General features: G+C 38.4%; 1 protein-coding gene across 3 annotated transcripts in view; it reads right to left on the bottom strand.

The window, feature by feature from the left end:
- The window catches only part of ARHGAP28 (Rho GTPase activating protein 28), a 70,057-nt gene extending 48,431 nt beyond the window's left edge, over positions 1–21,626 (bottom strand). For 2 of the 3 annotated variants that reach the window (XR_003005782.1, XM_024763990.1), the window contains exons 1-3: positions 21,446–21,608; positions 17,018–17,235; positions 6,300–6,392 (exon numbers count right to left, since the gene is read on the bottom strand). Coding sequence is in view for 2 of the 3 variants with exons in the window: in XM_024763990.1 (XP_024619758.1) it covers positions 6,300–6,392; positions 17,018–17,235; positions 21,446–21,539 (405 nt within the window). In the remaining variant the exon portion in view is untranslated. Of the gene's footprint in view, positions 1–6,299; positions 6,393–17,017; positions 17,236–21,445 lie in introns of all 3 variants that reach the window. The other variant, XM_024763991.1, reaches the window with a different exon arrangement.
- Positions 21,627–25,977: the final 4,351 nt, after the last annotated feature.

Here is a 25,977-nt window from a genome sequence, read left to right as displayed (position 1 = left end):
GAAACAGATTGTTAACAGCAATGGAAACCAGCAAAGAATTCCATAGCTGATAGAAATTTCTAGAAGAAAAGCTAATAGAATTGATTTGGTAAAATAAAAACCTCTACTTGAAAACAGCATAAAAGAAAATTTTTTAGAGAGGGAAGAGAAAAATAACAGAATGTACAAAGAGTAGGAAAGGGCCACAGGCAAATAGTTAAGAGCTGTTTACAAAATATCGATAGAGGTCAAGTAGACCATCCCTCTTTAAACATGCAGACAGCCCCTAAATATAACCCTAGAACCGCCCCCCCCCCAATTCTGCCTAAATAAAATGAACTAACTGCCTTGAGGTGGGTGGGCTCCTAATTTGAGTACAGTTGACCCTCTGTCTCCACGGGTTCTACATTTGCCGATTCATCCAACCCGGATGGATAATATTTGAAAAAAAATTCCAAGAAATTTCAAAAAAAACAAAACTTGAATTTTGCATATGCCAGTAACTATTTATATAGCATTTACATTGTGTTAGGTATTATAAGTAATCTAGAGGTGATTTAAAGTATTCAGGAGGGTGTGTGTAGGTTATATGCACATACCACACCATTTTATATAAGGGACTTGAGCACACATGGATTTTGGTATCCTGGGGTGTCCTAGAACCAATCCCCCATGGTTACTGAAGGAGGAAGGGGTCTAAAAGAGAAGGAACTTGGGAGACCACAACAAAAGAAATGGAGGGGTGACTGAAAATGAAATCGGCTTTGCCTGGATGAAGAATTCTTTATTCCCTTCATCAGTTTTGCATTTGGGGAGTGTTTACTGCACTAACCCACCTGCCCCCTCTATGCATCTTAAAGTTAAGTACACCCCAGTCACTCGCAAAAAACAAACAATCAACAATTTTGGCCTTTTAGTAAAATCAACCTACTCAATTGCAGAGGAAACATATAGCAGTTCCCTCCAGTGATCAATCAAAATTAATAAAGACTTGCATTATGATTGCAGACAACTTTAGGGGCCCAGGGATGGTAGTTCCACCTGAAAATGTGCTGGTGTCTTCTGCCTTGTTGAACACTTTCAGCCCTGATGGAGGCGTTGGTGGGTCATCCCACCCTCTTGCTGTGACAGGATTCTGATAGACAGGGGTACGGTGGAGGGACTGCGGAGCTGGACTTGAAAAAACATCCAGGATCCATAGTCTTGGTGAGAAGCTCTCCCTGCACTGTAAGCTTGGGGACACTTGCTGTCACCCGACAGGAGATGTGCGCTTCCCTAATCAGATGGTGCTTGCACATGGGCAGGACTCCACTGCTTGTATTACTTACTGCTATGCATTCCAAAAGCTAGCATGTTCTCCACACAGGATGTTCACATTTGGAAAATAACTGGGAAAAACTAAATTTTTGTTTCTTAGTTGATACTGAAAATAATGAAAAACAATTTACATGGTAATCTGTTATTTTTCCATATGAGCTCACCCACAAGGACCAAGCTTTAGTTGACAACATCCTTCACTTTAGGATACACGTTCAAAAAATTAGTTTCTGTTGTTGTTGTTTCTGCCTGTAGATGCTTTCTTTAAAAGACAGAATTTAGCTATTTCTGATTTATTGAATTATTCCTAGCTGAGTTTAAGGGTTATGGGTGATGGGGCTGAGGGTGGCTTGTTTGCCAACAATCTGAATTATGTTGCATCTTTACCAAAGAGAAATGAGAATATACATCCTTTATACTAAATGAATGTATTGGCGGCGTTATTCGTAATAGCGCAAAACTGGAAACAGTCCACATGTCCATCATCAGGTGAATAGATACACCAATAATAGTATATTTACACAATGGATTATTGTTAGTAATAAAAGGACTAAATTTCTAATACACGCAACAAATGGATAAATCTAAAAATTATTCTGAGTGAAAGAAGCCAGACACAAGAGTGCATATTAATCTCAATAGGGTTTGCCTCTGCAGGAGAAGGAGGACAACTGACTGGAAAAGGCCTGAGAGAAATTTCTTTGGTGATGGAAATGTTTTCTATTTTGACTGACTGTAGTTATATGAGTGAAAACACTTCTTCAAACTGAATTATATACCTAAAGTGCATGCACTTTAAAAAATATATATATATCAATAAAAAAGACACAGAAATAATCTCATTCCTTCCAAATAATATAATTCTTATCTTCAAGGGGCTATTGCTGCTATGAATCAAGAACCTACAGCTACCATAATGGGTAAATCAGAGAGAAAGAAGTTGTTCTTGGGAAATAAGAATATGTTTGCTGAAATGTACAAGGAGTAAGACAAGCTTAAAAAAAAAAAACAGAATCATGACCAAGAAAAAAATTACTAATCTGGAAGATAAAGATGAAGAAATCAGAGCAAACAGATTAACAGGAGAGAAAATTTAGGAGATACTGAAATTCAATTCAAGCAAAGCAGGAACCATCTAATATGTGTTCTAGAAGGGGGGAACATAGAAAATGCAGAGAAAAAAATAACTTAAGACATAATAGAAGACAATGTCCAGAAACTGAAGAAAGAAATCAGTTCTCAGAAAGAACTCACTGAGCAGTCACCAAGATGAATGAAATAAGGGGCTGATTCTTGTGAAAGTTCAGAATTCCAGCAATAAATTCAAAAAAGTTGTAGAGAGGGCAAACACAAAAAGCTTATTTATAAAGGAATAAGGTTCAGGCAACCAAAGAAGAGAAAAGAAACCCAGATTGTCATGTAAGAGTGCAAGAGTAGGTCAATGAGCAATATGAGAAATGCCACTGTGCAGGTTCTCCAGGAGAGCTAAGGTTTTCTGTTAACAACGAACAGTCAGTTGGCACATGTTCCTAATGGGATCCAGAGTTTGCTAACCATCTTGTAAGTTTAAGGATTAAATCCACATGTTATGGTGGCAACGTGAAAGGAAAAAGTTAGAAGTTTCGTGCTAAGGTTGGCAGTGCATTGCACTGCAGTTGTACTAGCCTTGGTTTATCCACCATTAGTTGCTCACTTTGTGATTAAAACAAACTCCTACTTGTTTAAACCAAGGTTCCTTAGATTTTCTTTACTACAAAGCAAACACAGATGCAATTGATCATTTTTAACAGAAGGTATGATTGTATTTTGCAGTGAATTATAAATCAATAGCAAATGTAGCTATTTGAGTTTGACTTAAGACATTGGAAATAAACTAGATGGAAATAAACTAGATCAACTACTTTGTCTTTGAGTTAACTAACACCTCTAATGACTAATTCATTTATGTTGACTACACATAAGGAAAATGTTTCTTTTATCTATACAAGTGATTTGTAGAGTAGTTTGTAAGGACTGTAGACTGGGTTGTAAGCTTTCTGTACAGGTTGTAAATTTTCTGTAATCTTTTGTAAATGCCCAGATTTAGTTGCATTTGTGATCTAGAGTCAAGATTCAACCATGTATAATATATAGACAATAGACAATCATCTATATTATAATAGACAATTCCTTTATTGTAAGTAGCTTATTGCAAAATAAATGTGTTGGATATTAAAGAAATCATAAAATATTATATGGAATCTTTGGTAAAGGTTTCTTGAGATAGATTATAAAGTATACAATTTGATGAGTTCTGACAAATACACAGACCTATGAAACCATCACCACAGTCAAGACAATGAACAAAACCAGCGCTCCCCAAATGTCCTCATGCCCCTTTGTCATCCTTCCTTCCCTCTCCTCCTCACCAACCCCTAGGCAATCACTGATCTTCTTTCCCTCACTATAGGTTATTTACATTTTCTGTAATTTCATATAAATTGAATCTTTTTTGTCTGGCTTCTTTCACATGACATAATTATTTTAAGATCCATCCATGCTTTGTATATCAAATGTTCATTGCTTTTTATTGCTGAGAAATATTCTATTGTATGGATATATCACAATTTGTTCATATATTTAGCTGCAGGTAAAACTGGGTTCTTTCCAGTTTGGGGCTATTAAGCTATAAACTTTCGTGGATAAGTCTTCGTATGAATATATATTATCTATGAGTAGAATGGCTGGGTCTATATGGAAGGCATGTGCTTAATATTTTAAGAAACTACCAAATTATTTTCCAAAGCGGATGGACCATTTTACATTCCTACCAGCAATGTATGAGAGTTCCAGCTGCTCTGCATCCTTAGCACCAGTCAATACGGTCAGCTTTTTAAATTTCAGCCATTCTACAGGGTATGTAGAGCTATCTCATCATGGCTTTATGTGCATTTCCATAATCACTAATGATACTGAGCACTTTTCATAAGATGATTCACCATCCAAATCTCTTTCTTGGAGAGGTGTCTATTCAAATCTTTTGCCCATTTTAAAAGATGAGAAAAGACCAAACAAAATTTTATCACTGGAAAGCTCCAACTATGTTCTTGAAACAGAAAGTTGATTTGTTTTCAAAAGTAGAGGATTTGTGTGATAAAGTCGAAGGAACTAGGACTTCCCTGGTGGCCCAGTGGCTAAGACTCTGCACTCCCAACGCAGGGGGCCCGGGTTCAATCCCTGTTCAGGGAACTAGATCCCACATGCATGCCGCAACTAAGAGTTCGCATGCTGCAACTAAAAGATCCTGCGTGCCGCAAAGAAGATTCCACGTGCCACAAGTAAGACCCGGCACAGCCAAATAAATAAATAAACATACAAACAAATAAATAAATGCTATTTTAAAAAAAAGGCGAGGGAACTAAAGCTTGGAAATACCAGCAGAGAAAAAACTGTGGATAATTTTAATATAAAAAGAAAGAGTTGGGGCTTCCCTGGTGGCGTAGTGGTTAGGAATCCCCCTGCCAATGCAGGGGACACGGGTTCGAGCCATGGTCTGGGAAGATCCCACATGCCAGGGAGCAACTAAGCCCGTGCACCACAACTACTAAGCCTGCGCTCTAGAGCCCATGAGCCACAACTACTGAGCCTGCGAGCCACAACTACTGAGCCCATGAGCCACAACTACTGAAGCCTGCGTGCCTACAGCCTGTGCTCCGCAACAAGAGGAGCCACTGCAATGAGAAACCCATGCAATGCAATGAAGAGTAGCCCCCGCTCGCCACAACTAGAGAAAGCCTGCGCACAGTAACAAAGACCCAACACAGACAAAAATAAATAAAATTAATTAATTAAAAAAAAGAGTTATGTATTATTTCTGTAAACAATAGGGATTATATTCTGGAATAAAATGGGAGAGTTAAGTCAATGACCAAGCCTTTCTCTCCTAAAACCTAGTAGAGTCAACAAAACATAATGAAAAAAAGAAAAAAGAATCCCAGCAACATTCACACGAGTGGTGGTCAGAGAGAAATATTCCAGGAATAATGTAAATTCTTTTCCAAAATCCGCCTCCCTCCTAATCAAATGGAGACACTTTTGAAATAGACAACTACTATCTCCTCCAAATCATGAGGGAAAACAACTGAAGGTGTGAGAAACCACATCTGGGGTCAATATGAGCAGAGCCCTTGAAACTCAGTCTCTCCCCAACACCATCTCAGTAGGGAGGAGGGAACCTATTGGATTCACCATTTTGCTTTTTTCTACCTGGAAGGAAGTTAGGGGAGGGAATATGAGGATGGAAAAATTAAAGGAAAGGTAGAGTACATAAGCTCCACCAAGGGAGAGAAAAGATAGCTTAGGATAGAAGTGCTAGTAAAAACAGACGTGAGAACAGGCTCTGGCTAAACCATAAATAAAGCAATCTTTCCCGTTTGTAAACTGACAGAAGCTGGATCTTTCTCCCAACGTTTGCCTGACTTTGCCCTCCTCTGGGTAAGTGGGGAGTGGAAGTGGCTCTGGGGAAAAGCAGGGGGATGGGGAAGGGGAGTGTGCTAGACACCTAGGGTGAAGAGTGTGGTCAGAACTAAGATGCCTGGTGTTCGCCCTGCACCAGGGAAGCACTGGACAACCTGAGGACACCTACTGCTGTCCTGTGACCTGATGTCCACAGCTGGTGAAGCTGTGACTCAATGGAACCAACACTCTTATGAGAATTTTTCAAAATAAACGAAAAATGGAAAGGAACTAAATCTGTCATAAAGAAATGCCTACCATCGTTGGTTTTCTGGGTTTGTATCTGTTTTAATAGAGCATGTAGTTGTTTGTGGCTTTAACTATTAAACTCGGGTTCATTTACTGCTGAATGGCTTCCTACAAATCAAATCAAAGTAGATAGGCATGTTGACAGCTGTAGTTGTCCAGCCACCTGAATTATGTTGCGTTGTTTTGAAGTTTTGCATGATTGTCTTGAAGGAACGGCTTCTTTTTTCATCCCTAACCCCAGTTCTCCTGCTATCACTTACCAAGGAACCACTTGTTTTGATAACTCCCGGCAGCTCTTTTTCCTCCTGGGTGTCGTCCAACTGACTAGGATGGTTGTCACAGGTATCGCCTGGCTAATGAAAGAAATGAAAGTCATTTTTATCCAGGCATATCTTTCACTATGTGACTGTTTACTCAATTATACATTACACTAGAATCTGTATAAATGCACAGCCATGTGGACATACACAGAGTTAATGACCACAGTGCAACTGGTAGCATTCACCAATTCCTCCAAAAGGATATTGAGCCTCATAAACATCATGCACTGCAATAGAAATGAGTCTCAAAAGCAAACACTGCTACCTGCCTGCCAAAACCCACTTTTCTTTTCTTCTTTAACATATGAATATCATGATCTTGCTCCAAGATGCTGCATGTCTATCTAAAAGGACTAAGTGTGATCATGTGACGGTTCCGTCCAAAGAGATTCGAGTGAAACCCTACTTGGCAGAGTACCCAGGAAGGCTAATGTTTTCTTGTTGAAGTGCACGGAATCAGCTAGCTGATGCTTCTCCCAGAACATGGGCATGGTACCTGTGATGCCCAGACATCCTGTAAGCATTAAATACTAGCCTGTATGCTGAGTGGAACAGAATGGAAAGATAAAAAAACAGAATGGAAAGAGGGATATTAGTCAAGCCAGCCACAGACGTCTTATTTTGTAAGGAAAATAAACCTCTAATTGTCTAAGTCAGGAAGCTTACTGATTAAACTATGCTACTTCAAAATCAGACTTTATGACTGTATTTTGGAGTGATTTAAAAATCAAAAGCAAGAGTATTCAGGGTTTTTTTTCATTATGAAACTGGAAAAACATTAGACTGATTATCTCACAAACACATATGGCTGAACCAAATATTTCATTCCCATCACTGAGTATTGGAAAAGCTCTGATTTTCACTACGCAGCAAATGAATTTGAGACTATTCTAATTGTGATGTGCTGCACTGTAGGCCTTGTGCATATGCTCTAAGATTTTTAGCAGCATTTGTGATATAATGGCATTTCCCAGAATAAGATGCAAATATTCTATTCCATGATTAAAGCAACTTTTTGCAAAATTCAGCATACTGGGTATTAATGAAATAAACTTTTACATGAGACCTTAGAAACATTTTTCATCTGGCTTTTCCATATTTTCTAACTTTCCCCCAATGTGTATGTATTATATTGCTATGAAGAACACACATCTCTTTGGATGGGGAAACAATGCTGAAAAGGCAGTACAAGAAAACTTAGGTCAGGATGGAGGTCAGAGAGTGTACCACTCTCAATCACTCAGAATTAGAGAAAGGGCGTATTTTTTAAGTATAGCTCCAAGAGCACTGAAAACCAGCAAAGTGTTCTAATAACACATTAAAAATTGTCAGAAATTCCTGGAAAATAAAAAGTAAGTAATTTATTTCATAATTGTAAAGAAATTCTCAGCCTAAGGATAGCATAAGACAAAGAAAGGGCAAATCCACAAAAAAGCAAACAGACAAACAACCAATCTTAGAGTGAAAACCACACAGGACAAGAAGGGGCCCCAGGGCAATGGCTAGGATAATTAATTGTAAAGTGTTTCCTTAATGGAAGGGCCTGACCGAACTCCCAACAGTTCCCTTTACACTGAACAGCAGACAGCAGCCACGTATGGACCCAAGGAAAGCACTCTGAATGAAGTGAACTACCTGCCTTGGGAAGATGCCCCGGGTTGGGACCAAAACAGACCTCAACATCAGGTCACTCTGGACCTTCATGAAAGACATGGATGGGAGAATAAAAGGAGAACATGAGTTTTGTCTGGGAATGATGTCATTTGCCACTCTCCCTTTGGCATTGAAGGTACATGCATGCATGTATTTGTGTGTGTACGTGTGTATGTACGTGTGTCTACGCATGCACACATGCACGGACTCACCCATGTGTGCCATTAAAATAACGTCCATTCACAGACTGCTCACATACCTTACTGCTTACACAGGACCCAAAGTCAGCCCTCTTATTCAATAAAGAGCCCTTTGGGAAAATATCTATATAATGGCAGAGAAATCATACAGCAATGACATATCCTAAAAGTCGTTAACTAGTCAATCCAGACCATCACTAAGGATCATCAGCCACTGGAGAAAAATCAACACTATAAAAAAGTCAGCTGTGGAGAAAATCAACATTTTGAAAAATAAGTATAGTGATATACATTCTGGGAGAAAGATAATTGAGGGAAGAGAAAAAGGCTTATAATGATTTAATAATTTCAGAGAGATCTGAGAGACTATTGCAATCATAAATCAGGACTAACTATAACAATAAAGGGTAAATCAGTGAAAAAAGGAGGAGTTCTTATGAATTAACAGTATGATCGCTGAATTTAAAAATCAACAGGGACCCAATTATAACCACTCATGACAAAAATGAGAATTAGGTTTCCACAAAATGATGTAGACAAAATCTGCTAGCATACAGAACAAACGGAAAACAAAAACATGGGAAATATAAGAGACAACTTAAGAGCTGTGTGAGTTTAATGTAAGAAATGAAAAGAAGAAGAGAGAAAATGGAGATAATGAAGTAAAAGAAATAATGGGAAAAGAATGTTCAGAACTGAAAGGAAACATGTTTCAGAAACAAAAAGCTGAGTGCTGGATCATGATAAAAAAAAAAAAAAGATTTCATATCTTGATGGCAGTTCAGGTCTCTAACAACAAAGATAAACCTAAAAGCTTCCAGAAATACAAAAATGAGAGCAGGATGCAAATAAAGGAATGATTTAGAGAGGCATCAGGCTTCTCAACATTAACACTATATGAAAAGCAAATAGATTAATATTTACAAATTTCTGAAAGAAAATGATCAACAGCCTAGCACACTGATACTAACCAGTTTAGGATTTAAGCTTTTTAGTTATTAAAATTTAGTATCCAGAGATATTTCTTGCCAGATTTGCTCAAAGGATAAGAGATGCAATCTGCTAAGAAGATGTAACAGTTTGTAATATATGTGATTATGGAAATTAGTATTTCTACTCTTCTCTGTGGTCATTCTGGCGGGCTAGCCCTCATCCTCCTCCAGGGATAAAAGCAGTACTGCTTTCTCATTCTATAGACTGGTGAGTAGTTCAGGGGTGTGGCTGGAATACAACTTAATCGTTCTCGTTCACCTCAGTGGGAGATTTCTTCATGTGTTTCGTCACCACACTTGCCTTTAACCTTTAAAAGATGACAAGACCATCAAAGACTTGAAATAAAAGGGATAGTGATAAAAGAGAAAAGAAACAAAATAAGCATAGACTCATCATGAGAGTCCATGGCTGGACGTGGAGTGTCAATGAGGCAACAAGATCTAAAATAAGACTCACTCTTACACGTTGCCTTGACATCCGGTAAAAGCGGGAGGGCCGTAAGTGGTCTAAGCCCAAGTTCCCCTCCCACTTTGCTCCCTCAGATAAGGTCCCCTAGTAAGACAACACTCCTTACTCAGGGGGCCAGACACAGATCTTGCTTATCCCTGAGTAGTGGGTTTCAGTTTCCTGTCCACCCATGGAATTATTCAAACAAGCCAATCCATCCTCTGTGAGAACCAAGGGGGCACTCCCCCTCTTGATACTACAAAGCCTGGTTGTTCACTCTGTTCCCAAGTGCACCCCACATGTGGCTCTGTATGGTGTGTGGTGTCCTCCCTCCCTGGGCTGTGAGAACATGTAATAAATTGCTGTTGTCTCATTTTTCCAGTGTCAGGGGTCATGTGCTGAGCCATCCCTATAACCCCAGGGTGAAGAGGAGGCAATCAAAACAGTAGGTAGAGGCAGGTGAGGTGAAAAGCTCATAGAAATCGTTCTTTGAAAACACCCCATGTCTACTCTGACTTGCCCCTCCTCTAGCTGAGAGAAGAGGTAGTGGTTGCTGTGAAGGGGAGAGGGCGGGCAGAGAGGAACAAATGCCTGGATCAAGTGTCCTGGCCGGAAGGATGGTACAGAAGACTCCCTGAACCGAGGGAAAAATCTTCCAACTCAACAGAAAATGTAAAGACCTCCGACTAGACAGAGTTCACACTGTTATGAGAAATGCAATGAAATTAGAAAAAAATTAGAAACAAAAATCTGAAAATAGGATTGCTCACAGCCCCAGCTGACCACCCTCCACCTCCAGACCTTGACCTACCCTCAGGCAACAGAAGAGCAGCCAGAACAGAAACTGGCCACATCCAAACCCTTGAGCAGAATTTTGGAAGGGACCAGGGGCTAGCCTGTATCGAGACAATCGCAAGATGTGGACAGAGTGCCCCACATAAAATATATGCAAGATGAAAGTAAACTGTAGAGAATCTAAACATCATCATCATTATCATCATCATCAATCAGATCAAGAATGGTACAGGGGTTACTCTTAGAACAACAAAGAATCCCTCTTCCTCTGCTAGGAAAGAAAATAAAGAGCTAAAGAGAAGGAAACACATAGAAGCATGATAGAGGAAGGTCTCTTACTGTAAATTTTCTGCTGCCATGAGTCCAGGTGGAGGAAGATGTCAGGAACCCATGTCCTTCTCAGGGTGAAGGGTCACCACTTCAGTAAGAGGACTCAGGCCTCATGCCAGGAGGTATAGATCACAGCATGAGATTCATCTCTTTCACTGAAATAGCTTCACTGACAGTTTGGAACTCAGATCATCACTCTTTGAAATCTGCACTAAACTGGGTGAGGTGGGCTCTAAATAAAACGTGTTTACCTCCTGTGCAAGACTGTGCACTTTTTCCACTTATTGTTACACGTTCAAGATGCTGTAGTGCTGCGTCCCACAATATATTTACATTTAGAAAGTAACTTAAATGCCAAAATATTTCTTACAGTGACAATTAAACTAATTTTGAAAGATTTATAGAAGGTAGCATAAAATTTTCCACTATGCACTCAGCAAAGAGAACAGTAGTTTAGCTGATGACCTCCCACATGTACTGACTTCTGGCTGTGGCTGCAGCTGCAGCTGTGATTGTTTTTGTTATTGTAGGTACAAGCAGGCCCCATAGAATTTGCGGATTTAACTATTTAATTATTCATTCCTGAGTCTGAGTCCCCTTTTTTCTTCATTGTTACAAGGTAAGTAGGCTTTTCTTTTTTTTTTAAACTTTCCAGGCTGCCTTGAATTAACCACTTCTCCTGATCCCCTTGCTCTGTCTTACCAGTTGACCATTTCTGCAGGGAACTGCTGGCATCCCTTCTTCATCTGGGTTCACATCCAAAAGAGGAGCTGGGATACAACAAAAATCATCTGGCTATTGAGAAAAATGAAAGTGCATTTTTATTCAGGCATGTTCTCCCAAGGGTAACTGCATTTAATCACGTGTTACGCATACAATGTGCACATTCATACAGACATGTTGAGACACCCACAGACATGACTGCCTATGCATTGATCACTGCATTTGGCCACTTAGCAGCCAGTCCTGGGAGCTCACCACACACCAGGCCCGGTGACAGACACTGGTATGTGTGGAAGATCCTGTCAACCGCCTGCCCCAAACCCAGTCACCTGTCTTCCTTAATAGGATCCTGATTTTTTTTTTTCAGGAACTTTTGTATACAATGAAAAAATATCAATTTCCCAGGCTCTCTTGCAGCTAAGTATGATTGTATAACATTTCTAGGCAATGAGAGGTAACTGGAATTCTACCAAGTAAGATTTCTGGGAAACTGAAGTCAGAGAGATAGAGTCAGTTTGTACAAGCTCCAGGAACCACCAGGAACATGGGCATGGTGGCAGGAGTGGCCCAGCCCCCTTGGCAAGCAAAAGAATGAAGGCCACATGTGAAAGATAAAATAGAAAGATGGAAGGAAGCTGGATCTACGCTAAAGCAAAGATCAGTTTCCTCTGAAAGAGAGAAAAAACAAATTCATATTTGTATAAACTCATGATTTCTTGGGTTTTCTGGGCCATGCAGTCAAATGTATATGTGTGATATAACATTTTTTTAAGGACTGTATGCCTATATTTATACAGTTAATTATGAGTTAGTCCCACCTTTAACTGTTTATCAATTATGAAACTGGAAATATATTAGATTGACTATTTTGCTCAATTAAATGTGTTACTGAAGGTAATAACTGATTCACATCTTCTGAATATTAGAAAAAAATCTGTTTGAGCACTGAACTTCTGCTCAGATGAAATGGATTGTAGACCTTGCATTATGTATCCAAAGGGTGATTTAATATCTGTGATTTAGTGTATAAGAGCTCTACCAAAACAAGGGTTAAATATTCTATTCTTTTATGGTTAGAATTTCACTGAAAATTATATTCATTGGATATTTAATTAAATCATAAAATTTTATTTGGGCCCATAGAAATTCTCATCTTTTACCTCGCTTGTCCATATTTTCTAAGTTTCCATTAAAGACGATGTATTACTTCTATAATAAGGGAAAAAACACATTTTTTGAAAGGAACAAATACTACTGAAAAATCAACATAGGAAAATTGGATCAAGATATCACAATGCACATACCACATTCTCCTCCCCCTGCAAATCACTCAAAATGTCAAAGAGATACCTTTCTCAAAGAGTAGATCTAGAAACCACTAAACATTTCCATTAGCAGAACAGAAATTGTTGGATGCTTCTGGAAGATAAACAGCAAGCAAGAGCGGTTTGATAAGGGTAGAGAAAAACTTCGGCCTGAAAAAAGGTATAAGAGAAAAATGTGTGGAAGGTAAATGCTGATCCAGAAAAAGCACATATCCAGAATGAAAATAAAAACAGCAGGAAGGCATTGCCCAATTCAGAAGGCAACAGCTCTTTAGAAGAACAGCAGGCAGCAGCTAAATGTAATTCCAGGATAAAACCCAAGTGTCCCCTTGGTGACAGAGTGACCACCTGCCTTGGGAGTGGTAGTGGCTGTCCTAGTATGGGTGCGGTGGTCCTGGATAGAAAGAATGTTGAATTGCACTTTATTGGGGCCTTCTAAAAGGATATAGACAGGAGTATAAAAAGGAAAGTTGGGTTTGCCTGAAAAGGAAACAAATTATGATTCTGCAGGATCTTGTTACTTTGGCATTGATACCATATTTATTTCTTAAAGTGAAGTGTGACAGTTGACACTGACACACTTCACCACTCACACAGGCCCAGACTCCTGTTCTGGGGGAGAGTTTTTGGGAGAAAACGGGTCTACATAACTGCATAAGAAATATATGACCACTACCTATACTAATCAATCAGTCAATCTAGTTCTCCATTAATGAATATAAATCAATATCCAAAGATTAAAGTTAATTGAACAACAGCAATGTAATGATGCCAAAAATAAACAGATGACCCTGAAGGAAAGAGATAATTCAAGGAAAAAAAGAGAACCTTGGAATTTAAGGTTTAATTTAATACCTTCAGAGTGCTGAGAGGCTACTGCGGCTGAGAAACAAGAACAAAATAAAGGAAAATAAAATAAAGGAAAATAAAGGAAATATTAGGGGAAAGGAGGGGCTTCAGCAAGTTCATAAGAGGACTATTAAAGTTTTAAAAATTAATGAAAGGTAAAAGTGTTAATACAACCAAGGCCAAATTAATGATATAAAAGATGAAGTTGAAGGGCCAGCCAAGAATGTAGAGCAAACATACACACAAACAAAGCTTGGAAAATAGGACATTTAAGAGATATTGAGATTCAATCAAAACAATGAAACAATCATCTAACAACAATCATCTAACAACAATCATCTAACATCCAGAAGGAGACAGTGAGAAAATGAAGGGAATAAATACTTGTTTTAAACGTTAGAAGAAAATATGCAGAATGAACAAGCTGAAGAATGAAAGAGCTCACTTGGTAGTGACCAGGATGAATTTTTTTAAAAAGGAAAACTGCTAAAATTTCAAGGTTCCAACAATAAAAAGTAAAATTCACAAAGCTTCCACATTTGTATATAAAGGAATGAAGTTGATGTAGATATTGTGCTTCCCCACAGCAATGGTGTGTGAGAGAAGATAACGGACAAATATTTTCAAAATTCTGAAGAAAAATGATTTTGAACCTGGGATTCTATATGCAAAAAATTAAGAAAAAAACTAGGATAATCTACATATTTATTTTTTAAATTATTTATATCTTCATTTGGTGAGTATAATGGGTCAGATTCATAATTCTAAGATTAATGCAAAATTACCTAATGCAACTTGTAATGTTAAAACTTCATTAAGAAAATGGAATGGAAACTTTATGTAATTGTTCTATTAATATAGGTAAACGATGACAAAGACAGAAATAAAGAATAGGAGAGAATAAGGAAGGGAGAGTGGGGAAGAGAAGAAGGAGGAGGAGGGAGGAACTGGTATTCATGACGTCAAATTCAAATTGGAAACTTAAAAGTTTAGGTACATTTCTAAGAACCTCCAAGTCTATTTACCTGCAGAAGCAGATCCTGAAGTTTTTAGGAAAAAACAATCTTGTGGAAATGTTTATTAGGACTTACATATTGTAAATATACCATGTTTTTAAAAGGCTGGCTTTATATGGCTTTTTACATTTTTGACAAAGAACAATGTGAATTTTTAAGCAGCATAATACAATGCCAGGCTTTCCCTGACTTCCAGATGCCCCACTTCTCAGGACAGCACAAGACCTCTACTCCCTGGAATATATGGTCATTCTTTTACCTGTGACCACTCCCCCTGCCTCATTCCCCATTCTCTCTAGAACTGGGGCTTCCGCAGCAAGACTGGGGGGTATGTGGGAGAAGAGGAAGGTAGACAGGAGGAAGAGCCCCCGGGGCTACTCCCCTTGCCCACCAAGAACGCGGCCCTCTCTCTGCCTTTGCTGGAGTTAAACACCAGTTTATTGCACTTACATGTTACGGAAAAGTAAGACTCTTCATTTCATTTTATACTTAAGCCCTAATGTGTTAAGTGCCCACCTTACGATTCCCTTCGGGGTCCGAGTGAAAGAAATGGGAGAAGCACTGCTTCTATGTGACTACAGCGCAACGTTTTGGGAAACCTAGAGAGACTAGTTATGCATTTTCTTGAGTAACTGGAGGATTCAGGAGAAGCTGTAGACCCATATTTTGCAGTTTGCTAGGGAAGAGGAAAAATCTTAGTCTGAAGTAGCTGGAAACAGAAATGGGGAAAGGACGCATGTAGGCCAAGTTCTTAGGATTCTCTCAAGATGATCTGGGAGATAACTGGAAAATGACCCAGGGAATTTAAACCTGCAGGGTAAACCTTTTCTTTGATAGGCATCTTGTGGACTCATGTGGCTGGAGCCCTAGCCTCAAGCTGCAGGCATCACCTTTACTCAGTTAACAGCTTGAGACAATCTCACCTTCCAAGAAGACCCAGGTTTCAACTAGGCTGAAAGTTCAAACAGCGTAGAACTCAAAATGGCTTACCTTGAGTATATATTGTTATATACAGCAGAGGATTCTAGAACTGTGTTCATTATACTGGCTACAAGCCACATGTGACATTTTAGATTCAAATCAATTACAATTAAATACAATTAAATTTTTAGTTCCTTACTTACACTAGCTACGTTTCAAGTGCTAATGCCACATGTGATGGGGGCTTCCATATTGGACAGCACAGAAATAGATCATTTCCATCACCGTAGAAAGTTCTAAAGGACAGCGCTCTTCTAGGACATTGTAAACACAAATACAAAGCTTAACTTTGTATATGTGAGCTGCCCTGGCAACACCCCACTGTGATTAATATATCTAAGAGAAGATTTGACTTACAGACAACCTAAACTAACTCAAATTAGAGACTGTCTTCAGTTATGCCAGCTACCCAATATCCTTGAAGTTTTAATTTATGTCACTATTGGTATTACAATTAAACAGATGAGAAACCTAAATCAAAGTGATTAACCAACTTGCCCCAGGCAACTTTACCTGTGACTGCAGCAGAATATCAAGTTCCCCTTTTCCTATATATGAATTACCCCAAAGTTCCAAGAATTCTATCGGCATAGAACCTGATATAAGAATTGCACAGAGAATGTATCCAGTAATTATCTGTTGCATCAATGATGCAATTATTTCAATGCAACACTGCAATGATGCAATAAATGGATGAATGAGTGAACTGTAAAGCAGAGCTACCAGTAAAACCACCACAGAAATAGGAGGACATGACTCAGCCTCAGAAGTAAAACTGTGGCCGTGGAGTAGCCAAGGGTATGCTGGCATTTCAACCAGCCATTTCTCAGAAAACATGTGATGCTTCCCTCATGGTTTTTTGAATCATTCTCTGGCCCATCTGATTAATGCTGTATCTTTCACTTTTCATCATTTTAATTTCTTTGAACATAAAGGGTACCCTAACCACTCTCCCATCTCCACCCCCAATTAAAACAAACTACACAGACTTGCACATAATACTTGGGCCCACTTCTCTGGGACTCCTTTGCCTGTCCACAGAGTTTCCATTCAGTGCTGAGGTTTAAGTAAAGGCTCCGTGTATCTCATCCACAAAGACTTGCTCCATTACCAAAGAAGTGATCAACTTCAAAAGAAAGGAATAAATTTTGTGTGCAGGGAGACTGCTGTATGGGGAATAAGAAATAATCACTTAAGTTTCAAATTTGCAAAAATTTTGCAGTTTGCTGTCTGCTTTACTTTTCTCTTAAAGCTAGAAGATGATTGGCCTTTTCTGATAATTTTTCCACATTCCCCTTCCCTCCCCTCAAGCAAACCAAACCTTTTGAGGCCTGTTCACTACTTACAGGAGATTCGCTGACTCCAAAGATGTCTCTGACATCCCTGATGGATTGCTTGTTCTTTTTTCTCATGGTTTGAGTGTAAGTATTATATCTCTTCTTCACTGCAGCTGCTTGGGTTCGAGTCAAAGTCGAGAGCAAGGCTTTGCCACCCTCCTCTTCATCACCCGAGATCAGGGTTGATAAACCTACATCTTGCAACCACTCTGCTTCAAGTTCTCCTTCTGTAAGATGAATTTACCAAGAGAAGGTTAGAATATTCTGAGATTGGAAGCCATGCATATCTGTAAGTCTGTACACATCAGCAAGTAAGAAATAATCACTATACAATATATTAAGACCATCCTGAACCTTGAGGACATTATGCCAAATGAAATAAGTCAGACAGAGAAAGAAAAACACCAAACACCGTATGATCTCATTATATGTGGAGTTTAAAAACAAAACAAAGCAAAATGTCCGAGCTCATAAATATAGGGAACGGACTGGTGCTTACCAGAGGCCAGGGGTGGAGGGTGGGCGAAATGGGTAAAGGTGGTCAAAAGGTACAAACTTCCAGTTATAAAATAAAATAAATAAGTCATGGGGATGTCATGTACAGCATGGTAACTATAGTTGATAATGCTCTATTGCATATTTGAAAATTGTTAAGAGAGTAGGATCTTCAAAGTTCTTACCACAAGAAAAAACATTTTGTAACTATGTGTGACGATGGGTATTAACTACACTTATTTTGGTGACTGTTTCACAATGTATTCAAATATCTAATCATTATGTTTATACCTGAAACTAATATAATATCGTATGTAAATTAAACCTCAAAAAACTTTAAAAGACCATTCTTTTTCCCATAGTAATTGTGGGAATGGCCTATAGGAATGAATAAAAGGTCTGTATTGTATTTTTTTAAGTAAGTCAAATTTTTAAAGTATCTTCTAGTAGAGTAAGGTTATTTGGCAGATTTGGGAAGGTAATTTTCCTTACCAGAGAGTTAAATATAAGCCATATCTGAACAGCCAATTTCAAAAAATGATAAAATATTAATATCTAAACTAAAACCATGACAGAAAAAATGTGGTTTAATGGCACACAAAAGAATTGTTTAATCACACAAATTCAAGTTCAAATCCCAACCGCCATTTACTAACTGAATGACTTTGGAGAGTTTTAAGTATCTCTAGATCTTGTGTCCTCTTGGCAAAATGGAGGTAATAATCACCGAAGTATTAGGTGGCTATGAGGATTATTTTATCAATGAATTTGTGACAGATGGCAAAAATCTAGAACAGAGTATGTGTTCAACAGATATTCGTTCTCTTACTTTTCTCCTTATTTTGAACATTAGGTAATCTTTCCTTTTCTCAGAAGGCAGCTAAAAAACTTAAAATTCATCATGATGAAGATCAATCGCTATTATAAATTAGATGTGTGGAAATACTAAAGAATTCAGAATAACAACATCATGTAACAGAAAATCCACTGTACACACTATAACATTCTGGGAACTATGCTAAACAGGCATTACCTGAATAAGGTTTCTTTTAGAGAGCAGAATTGACTGGTTTGCAAGTACACCATCAAATCATCAGTCCAGAGGCGTTGGACTCTGCTTATGTTATTCTATCACTGGTACATGAACAAAAGCCTTCCCACATGCTTTACAAGAAAATGAGAAAACTTTTTAAACTGAATAATAATGAAAATATGAAATATCAAAATTTGTGGGATGGAGTGAAGTCACAAAGGAAAAAGTAAAACTGTCTCTATTCACAAATGATCTCTTTGTTTATGTAGAAAATTCTAAGAAATCTAGTAGTAGACAACTCGTGGTAAGTCAATTTAGAAAGGTAATGAAATATAAGGTCAAGTACAAAAATCAATTGTACTGCACACCAGTTGCAAACAATTAAAAAATGAGAGAGGTGAGAGAACAAGAGAGAGACACCCAATTAAAAGAAATAGTGAAAAGACTTCACAAAGCAAGATATATGAATGGACAATAAGCACAGGAAAAAGCATTTGACATCATTAGTCATCGGTGAAGTATAATTACAACCACAATGAGATACCTCCACACATCCCTAGAATCATTCATGTTAATAAGTCTTAAAACATCAAATATTGCAAGGATGTGAAGCAGCTAGACTTGTCTGTCAGATACTGCTGGGAGGAGTGTGAAGTGGTACAACTACTTTGGAAAAATGCTGGCAGTTTCTCATGTAATTACACATATTCTATGAAAAATACATATATCCAAGAGAAATAAAAATATATCTCCACCGAAAGACTTCTACAAGACTGTTCACAGCAGCCTTATTCATAATGGCCAAAACTGCAAACAACCATTAACAGTTAAATGTATAGACAAATTATGGCATATTCATACAACAGAATCCTGCTGTCATGGGTTGAATTGGGTCCCCAAAAAGATACACTGAAGTTCTAACCACCAATACAGGTGAATGTAACCTTATTTGGAAACAGGGTCTTGGCAGGTATAATTAGGATTTAAGTTGAGGTGAGGTCATACTGGAGTAGAGAGGCCCCTTGATCCGCTATAGCTAGTGTCCTTATAAGAAAAGGAGGTGAGACACAGACAACAACACAGGGAGTAGGCTACGTAACTACAGAGGCAGAGAATGGCAAGTGTTGTCTACAAGCCAAGGAACAGCTAGGATTGCTGGCAACACCAGAAGCTAAGAGAAAGACATGGAACAGATTCTTCCCTACCATCTTCAGAGAGAGGAGGGCCCTGCTGACCCCTTGATTTTGGACTTCTAGTCTGCAGAACCACAAGAGAACAGATTTCTGTTGTTTTAAGCCACCTAGTTCTGTGGTACTTTGTTACAGCAGCGCTAGGAAACTAATACAAACTATCCCATAATAAAAAGCAATGAAATAGTAATACACCAAATGAATCTCAAAAATATTATGTTCATTGAAAGAAGCCAAACCCAAAACTATATGCTGCAAAAACATCAGAACCTTGGTTGTCTCTGGCTAGGGACAGCAAGTCACGGGGATGATGAGATTGGGAAAAACCATGAGGAAATTCTGAGTTGACTGAAATGTTATGTCGATTTGTGTGAGGTTACAGGGTTAGTATTTGTCAAACGTCACTGAACTGCACACTTAAGATCTAGGCATATGCTTCAAGGAAAATAATATCAGTCAAATAAAGTTTGAACTCCAGTTAGTAGGTATGCTTTTTGTAGAAGTTTATGTTAACAAGCCTGAGAATATTTTCTGTATACTCTAGGCTTGAGCAAATGAAAAAGTACATTGAGGAACAGGTTTGTCATTATTGGAGAAGGGGGTTATAAATACAGAAAAATGGAAGACAACAAACTTTGTGGCGTTGGATTGGGATTGGAGGTTATCAGTACGAACTCATGATTTTTAATATAGATAGCTAGCTAGCTAGTAAGAAAAAAGAAGTGGAGAATAAGAGGTATTTTCCTTTATGTGTCTTTCTGGATCTGAAAAGGCAAAATGTAAGTATGTAAGGAGAAGGAATAAAAATATCCTTCTCTGATGCAGGACAGTTCCCTTGAATGGATTTTCATTAAATCTGTGGTGGGACTTTTTATTTCTAATGCTAAGTGAAATATACTAATGTGGTACATCTGAACTATTGTTTTTCAGATCTAAGAAGGACAGGCTTGTAGAAAGGGAATAAAGAAAAAAAAGTTTTTTAAAGTTTCAGTTTATCTTGATAGTTGTCTTGAGGTTAATCACTGGCTAATGAAAACATTCTCAGATACTTGCTAAACTACCTTCAGTCCTTCTTATGCATTTACTTGTCGATAGGTAGTACCTGGAGAAGATAACCTATGCTTTTAATCTCAGGTGAGTAATTTTGTACTTTTTGACAATTACGGACAATTATACTTTTTGGGTCCTCAACCTTCTTGTTTAATTTCACTGGAAACTAGTATAATTGACATATCTGACACGGCTCTTATTTGGTGAAGTACTAGATTATCCGTTCTCTAAATACATTAATGCTAGTACATGCTTCATAGCTAAATATTTTTAGTCCAGAATTATGTTGGTAATTTTTTTTTTCTGTCTGTCTCTCTCTTTTGGTAATTAATGGTCAAGTATACAAATATAAAAGCCATCAAAATGAGAATACTCAATCTGCTAGATGATTATGAATCAAGTCAACAGATGGGCACAGCATCCCTAAGCGGTGATACGTAAAGGATCAATTTGCATTGTGTTGACAGCCCTCCTTCAGGTCATGTCACCTTACACAGAAGCCACCCTGAGCCAGACCAGCAGATATAAATGAGTGGGAGCAGGCAGCTGATTTGCCAAATTCTACCGGTTCCCTTGTTAAACTACTAGTGGAATGATTTCTACCTGCCAACAGAATAAGAGAGCATACAAAGAAAGACAGCACAGGGGAAGACCAATCTAGCACCTCACCATCCAGGGGCTTGGCCTCAGCTGGTGTCTGCTCTTCCTGAACTCCCAGGCTGTTCTCTTTGATACTTTCTATTTCCCGCCAGAAATCCTCCATGGAGGCGCTGTCTATGGAGGCTTGAGAGTTGGAGCGGCTGAATGCCGGGGATTGTAAGGATTCATTGGAGAGCATCCTGCTAATTCTTCGGCAGCGAGAAATGGATTTTCTGAGAAAAGAATAGTATCTGTTAACGAAAATCAGTGTCTCATGTTACAAATCACAAAATTAAATTTAGGTGTGATATCAATGGAGAGATGGAGTTAGTGTGAAAGAGAGGGGTTTGAGGGAATAACCTCCAGTCTGCGGTGGCCCCATCCTTTTCATTCTCTATAATTCATAATGACTTTGTGGCCATGCAGAAATTACCACAAAAATACTTTTTATACCTTTCACACACTCATAAAGTGGGAAGCTGTTCATGTTAGTCAAAACATATATAGTAAAAGTGAGCCCCTGTAAAGTATCTAAGGTGATGTCAGAGAAGAGTGAAAAAAGCTGGCTGCTCACATCCAGTGGGGTGGGTACTATTAAGCAAACAAAATAAGCATTGGCGAGGACGTAGAGAAACTGGAACCCTTGTTCATTGTTGGTGGAAATGTAAAATGGTACAGCCTCTGTGGAAAACAGCATGGCAGTCCCTCAAAAAATCTAACAGAACTACTGTGATATCCAGCAATTCCACTGACTCTACGTACAAAAGAACTGAAAGCAGAGTCTTGAAGAGATACATGTACATCCATGTTCATAACAGTGATTCACGATAGCCACAAGGCTGAAGCAACTTAAACATCCACTGACAGACCAATGGATAAGCAAAATGTGGTCTATTCATACAACGAAATATTATTGAGCCTTAAAAAGAAAGGAAATTCTGACACATGCTACAACATGGATGAGCCTTGAGGACATCAGGCTAAGTGAAATAAGCCAGTCACAGAAAAACAAATGCTGTATGATTCCACTTATGTGAGGGACCTAAAGGAGTCAAACGCCTAGAGACAGAAAGTAGAATGGTGGTTGTAAGGGTCTGCGGGGAAGGAGGCATGGCGAGTTATTGTTCAACAGGTAGAGAGTTTCAGTTTTACAAGATGAGCAAGCTCTGGAGCTGGAAGGTGGAGGCGGTCGCACAACAGTGTGGATGTGCTTCATGCCGCTGAGCTGTAGGCTTAAAGGGGTTAATACGGTCAATTTTATGTCGCACATTGTACCAGAATTTAAAAACAAATATTTTTAAATTTAAAGATACATTTTTTAAAAGTTGGCTGTTGAGAAAATGAGCTAATGAGAGGAAATAATCCATGACACTAAACGGAAAAACTCTGTATTAGGATGGGGAAGTGGGGCACTGACTCAGTTCAGGGAGAACCAGATCACCACCAAGGGAAAGGCCCAAATGCTTAGGGGGGCAGCGAAGCTCCAGGTATCGCCACCCAGCAGGACCACTGCTAGCCTAGCAGACAACAGCTGAACAAGGCACAGAGCAGCTCCATGGGATGCTTTCCTCGTGGGATTGCTGCGAGGACTAAGTGAGTTAGCACACGTAAAGCATTTAGGACATAAAACATCCAACAGATGTTAGTCTAAAAAACAAGAGACACAGTAGGGGAGACAGATGCCAAAATGCTGGAATTCTGAGAGAGTTTGGAGATTTACATAAAAATAAAATATTTTATGTGAGGTGGTGGATGCATTAACTAACCTTATTGTGGTAATCATTTAGCAATATATACATATATCAAATCTTCAGGTCCTACTCCTGAAATTTACCCCATGTTAAATGTTGATTCTATCTCAATAAAGCTGGAAAAGTTTTTAAATGTTTGACTCTATGATATATGATTGACAAATATTACACTCCTTAGGAACAGAATGTTTGATTACATACAACACTTCAATCCTCAACCAGAAAGAATGACTGAATTACTCTATGCAGTGTGATCTTCTGTTCTTATTCTTACATGATTTTTTTTTCTTTTTAATTTTCCAGTTGGAGTGTGTATGCAACTCCTGTCAAAGAACTCCTCCACACTTGCTTTCTTCTCCTTGGGTCCAGGTGGAATTGAACCAAAAAGTTGAGACTACTTAAGCAATGTGTGGTCAGAGCTGTTTTATCCAAAACAAGAAATCCAGATAGAAAGAGCAATGACATAGTAACGTCCAACCGTGGCATTCTGACTCGCTTAGGACAATTCAATTTTGACATTCAGAGCAGCAGTGGATTACTACCAAACTTAGCCGTGTCCTAGAGCATATGTAAAGCACACTGATATGTGTAACAGTACAAAAAGAAAGGGGAATAAGAAAAAAGTTCCATGTGCTCATATGGGCTATACCTCTAGGAATCCTAGGCTTCTCAGTCATCTTTAGTATAAATTTCTAGAATTTCATCATTGATCCTGAGACTGTACCAGACTGTAAGTAGTTCTAGTTTTGCAGTGAGTTAGCCAACTTATTTTTAAAACTCAGGGCATTTCAGGAAAATATTAGATATCCACTTTTATTTTTTTTATTCTTTGCTGATAAAAATAATTTTATGATGCTTTGATATGGGTGATGAGAGTTCTTCACTGAATTCTTTACGGTTTGACAAGACAGACACATTCTAGTGGTTGAAATACATAGGAAATCAACACAGGTCATGAAGGCAGTTACTGCTCCCTTTACTATTTTTAGGCTCTTCAGCCTTTTCTCTTTTGAAAACCACTAATGAATGCATAGAATTATAGTATATAAACATCTACTTCTGTGAAACTGTAATCAACTACCACTGCTCACACAGCCTACTGCCCTCCCTGTACCATATTCAGGAAAAAGTATATAGATGCCCAAAACTTTCTCTAGTTCCAGTTTTGGGGGTTTTTTTAGGTTTATTCTTTGAAAATGAATATAACTTGTAAAAAATTAACAGTCTTAACAGAAGACATGGACTAAGATTTTAAAAATTATAAGGCGGTATATTATAAGCATAAAAGTTTAAGTAATACACAATTTATAAAGCGGAAGCTGCAGGTTTCTTCCTATCTGTATCATATCATATTGTTCGATAAGCTGCTTTGCTTTCCCCACTCAAAAACATGTCACAGGGCTTCCCTGGTGTCACAGTGCTTGAGAGTCCACCTAACGATGCAGCGGACACGGGTTTGTGCCCCAGTCCGGGAAGATCTGACATGCCGCGGAGTGACTGGGCCTGTGAGCCATGGCCGCTGAGCTTGTGCATCCGGAGCCTGTGCTCTGCAATGGAAGAGGCCACAACAGTGAGAGGCCCGCATACCGCAAAAAACAAAAACAAAAACGAAAACAAAAACATGTCATAGGTATCTCTTCCATGCCAATACAGAGATAACACCTCAATGGCTGCATGGAAAAGCACCATTTCTCTTAGAAATTAAGAAAACATGCAGATATACCTAAGAACTGAAAATGTTTGAAAAAGTGAGAAATTTGGGAAATATTAAGTGAACCTTAGAAGATGAGGGGCATATATATTTAGGGCTAATAATGATCCTTTTAGTTACAGCACGGTTTCTTACTCATGCAAAGGGAATACTGGTAGAATCTCAGAGAAGAGATCTTCATAAACTTCTGCTGGGAATGGGAGGATTGGAGGTGAAATACAGGTCATGAACATCTGCGTAACACACTGGTTTCATCTGAGACAATCCACCCAAAGAATCCTTTAATTGCAATGGTCAACTATTTTTTTTGGCAAGTAAGTCAAACAGCATTTTTGGGATAAGCGCATTTGGAAGATTTCTCACTTTTTTAGTTAGGGATCCAAATATTTCCCCCTTCACCCCAGGGTAGAGTAGGGACCGTGACCTTCCAGTCTTAAAGTATTACATAATTGTGATGCTTGGGCTCATCCACCACTTTGATGAGCCTCACAGCTTCAAACCTCACCATATTAGGATAAACAGAGCTTCAGCTTCATCAGCTGTTTGTTACTTTTTATTCCAAAACAATACCAGGAAAACACTACATGAAAAACAGAATGCAACTGTTACACAGCATTATATAGCAACTTTTGTTGGGAAAACACCATTAGGTTTGTGGGGCTTTTTTAGCCACGCCATGCGGCATGCAGGATCTTAGTTCCCGAGACCAGGGATTGAACACGGGTCCCCTGCAGTGGAGGCACGGAGTCTTAACCACTGGGAAGTCCCAAAACACTATTAGGTTTAAAATTAGATTTAAGTGGATGATAATTACCATAAATTCAAAGTGGCATTAATAAAAAAAAATTTTTTAAAGATTTTACTATTCCATTTTCCCCTCCATAATGTTTTTAGAAATACCTTATATTTTAATGATTACTGGAGATGCTACAACTTCAGAACAATGCAAATAACGTATAAGAGTTTAATTCTCCCTCCACCCCTTATTATATTACTATTGTCATACATGTTGCTTCTTCACATGTTTACACCCCACAATGGTTATTATTTCTGTTTCTTTTAAAAAGTCAATAATCTTTTTAAAAATTAAATAAGTAGTC

Source organism: Neophocaena asiaeorientalis, unplaced genomic scaffold, assembly GCF_003031525.2.
Source record: "Neophocaena asiaeorientalis asiaeorientalis breed wild unplaced genomic scaffold, Neophocaena_asiaeorientalis_V1.1 scaffold110, whole genome shotgun sequence".
NCBI lineage: Eukaryota > Metazoa > Chordata > Mammalia > Artiodactyla > Phocoenidae > Neophocaena > Neophocaena asiaeorientalis.
Note: the sequence above shows the minus strand (reverse complement) of the source record. Positions and strands in the feature narration are given on the sequence as shown.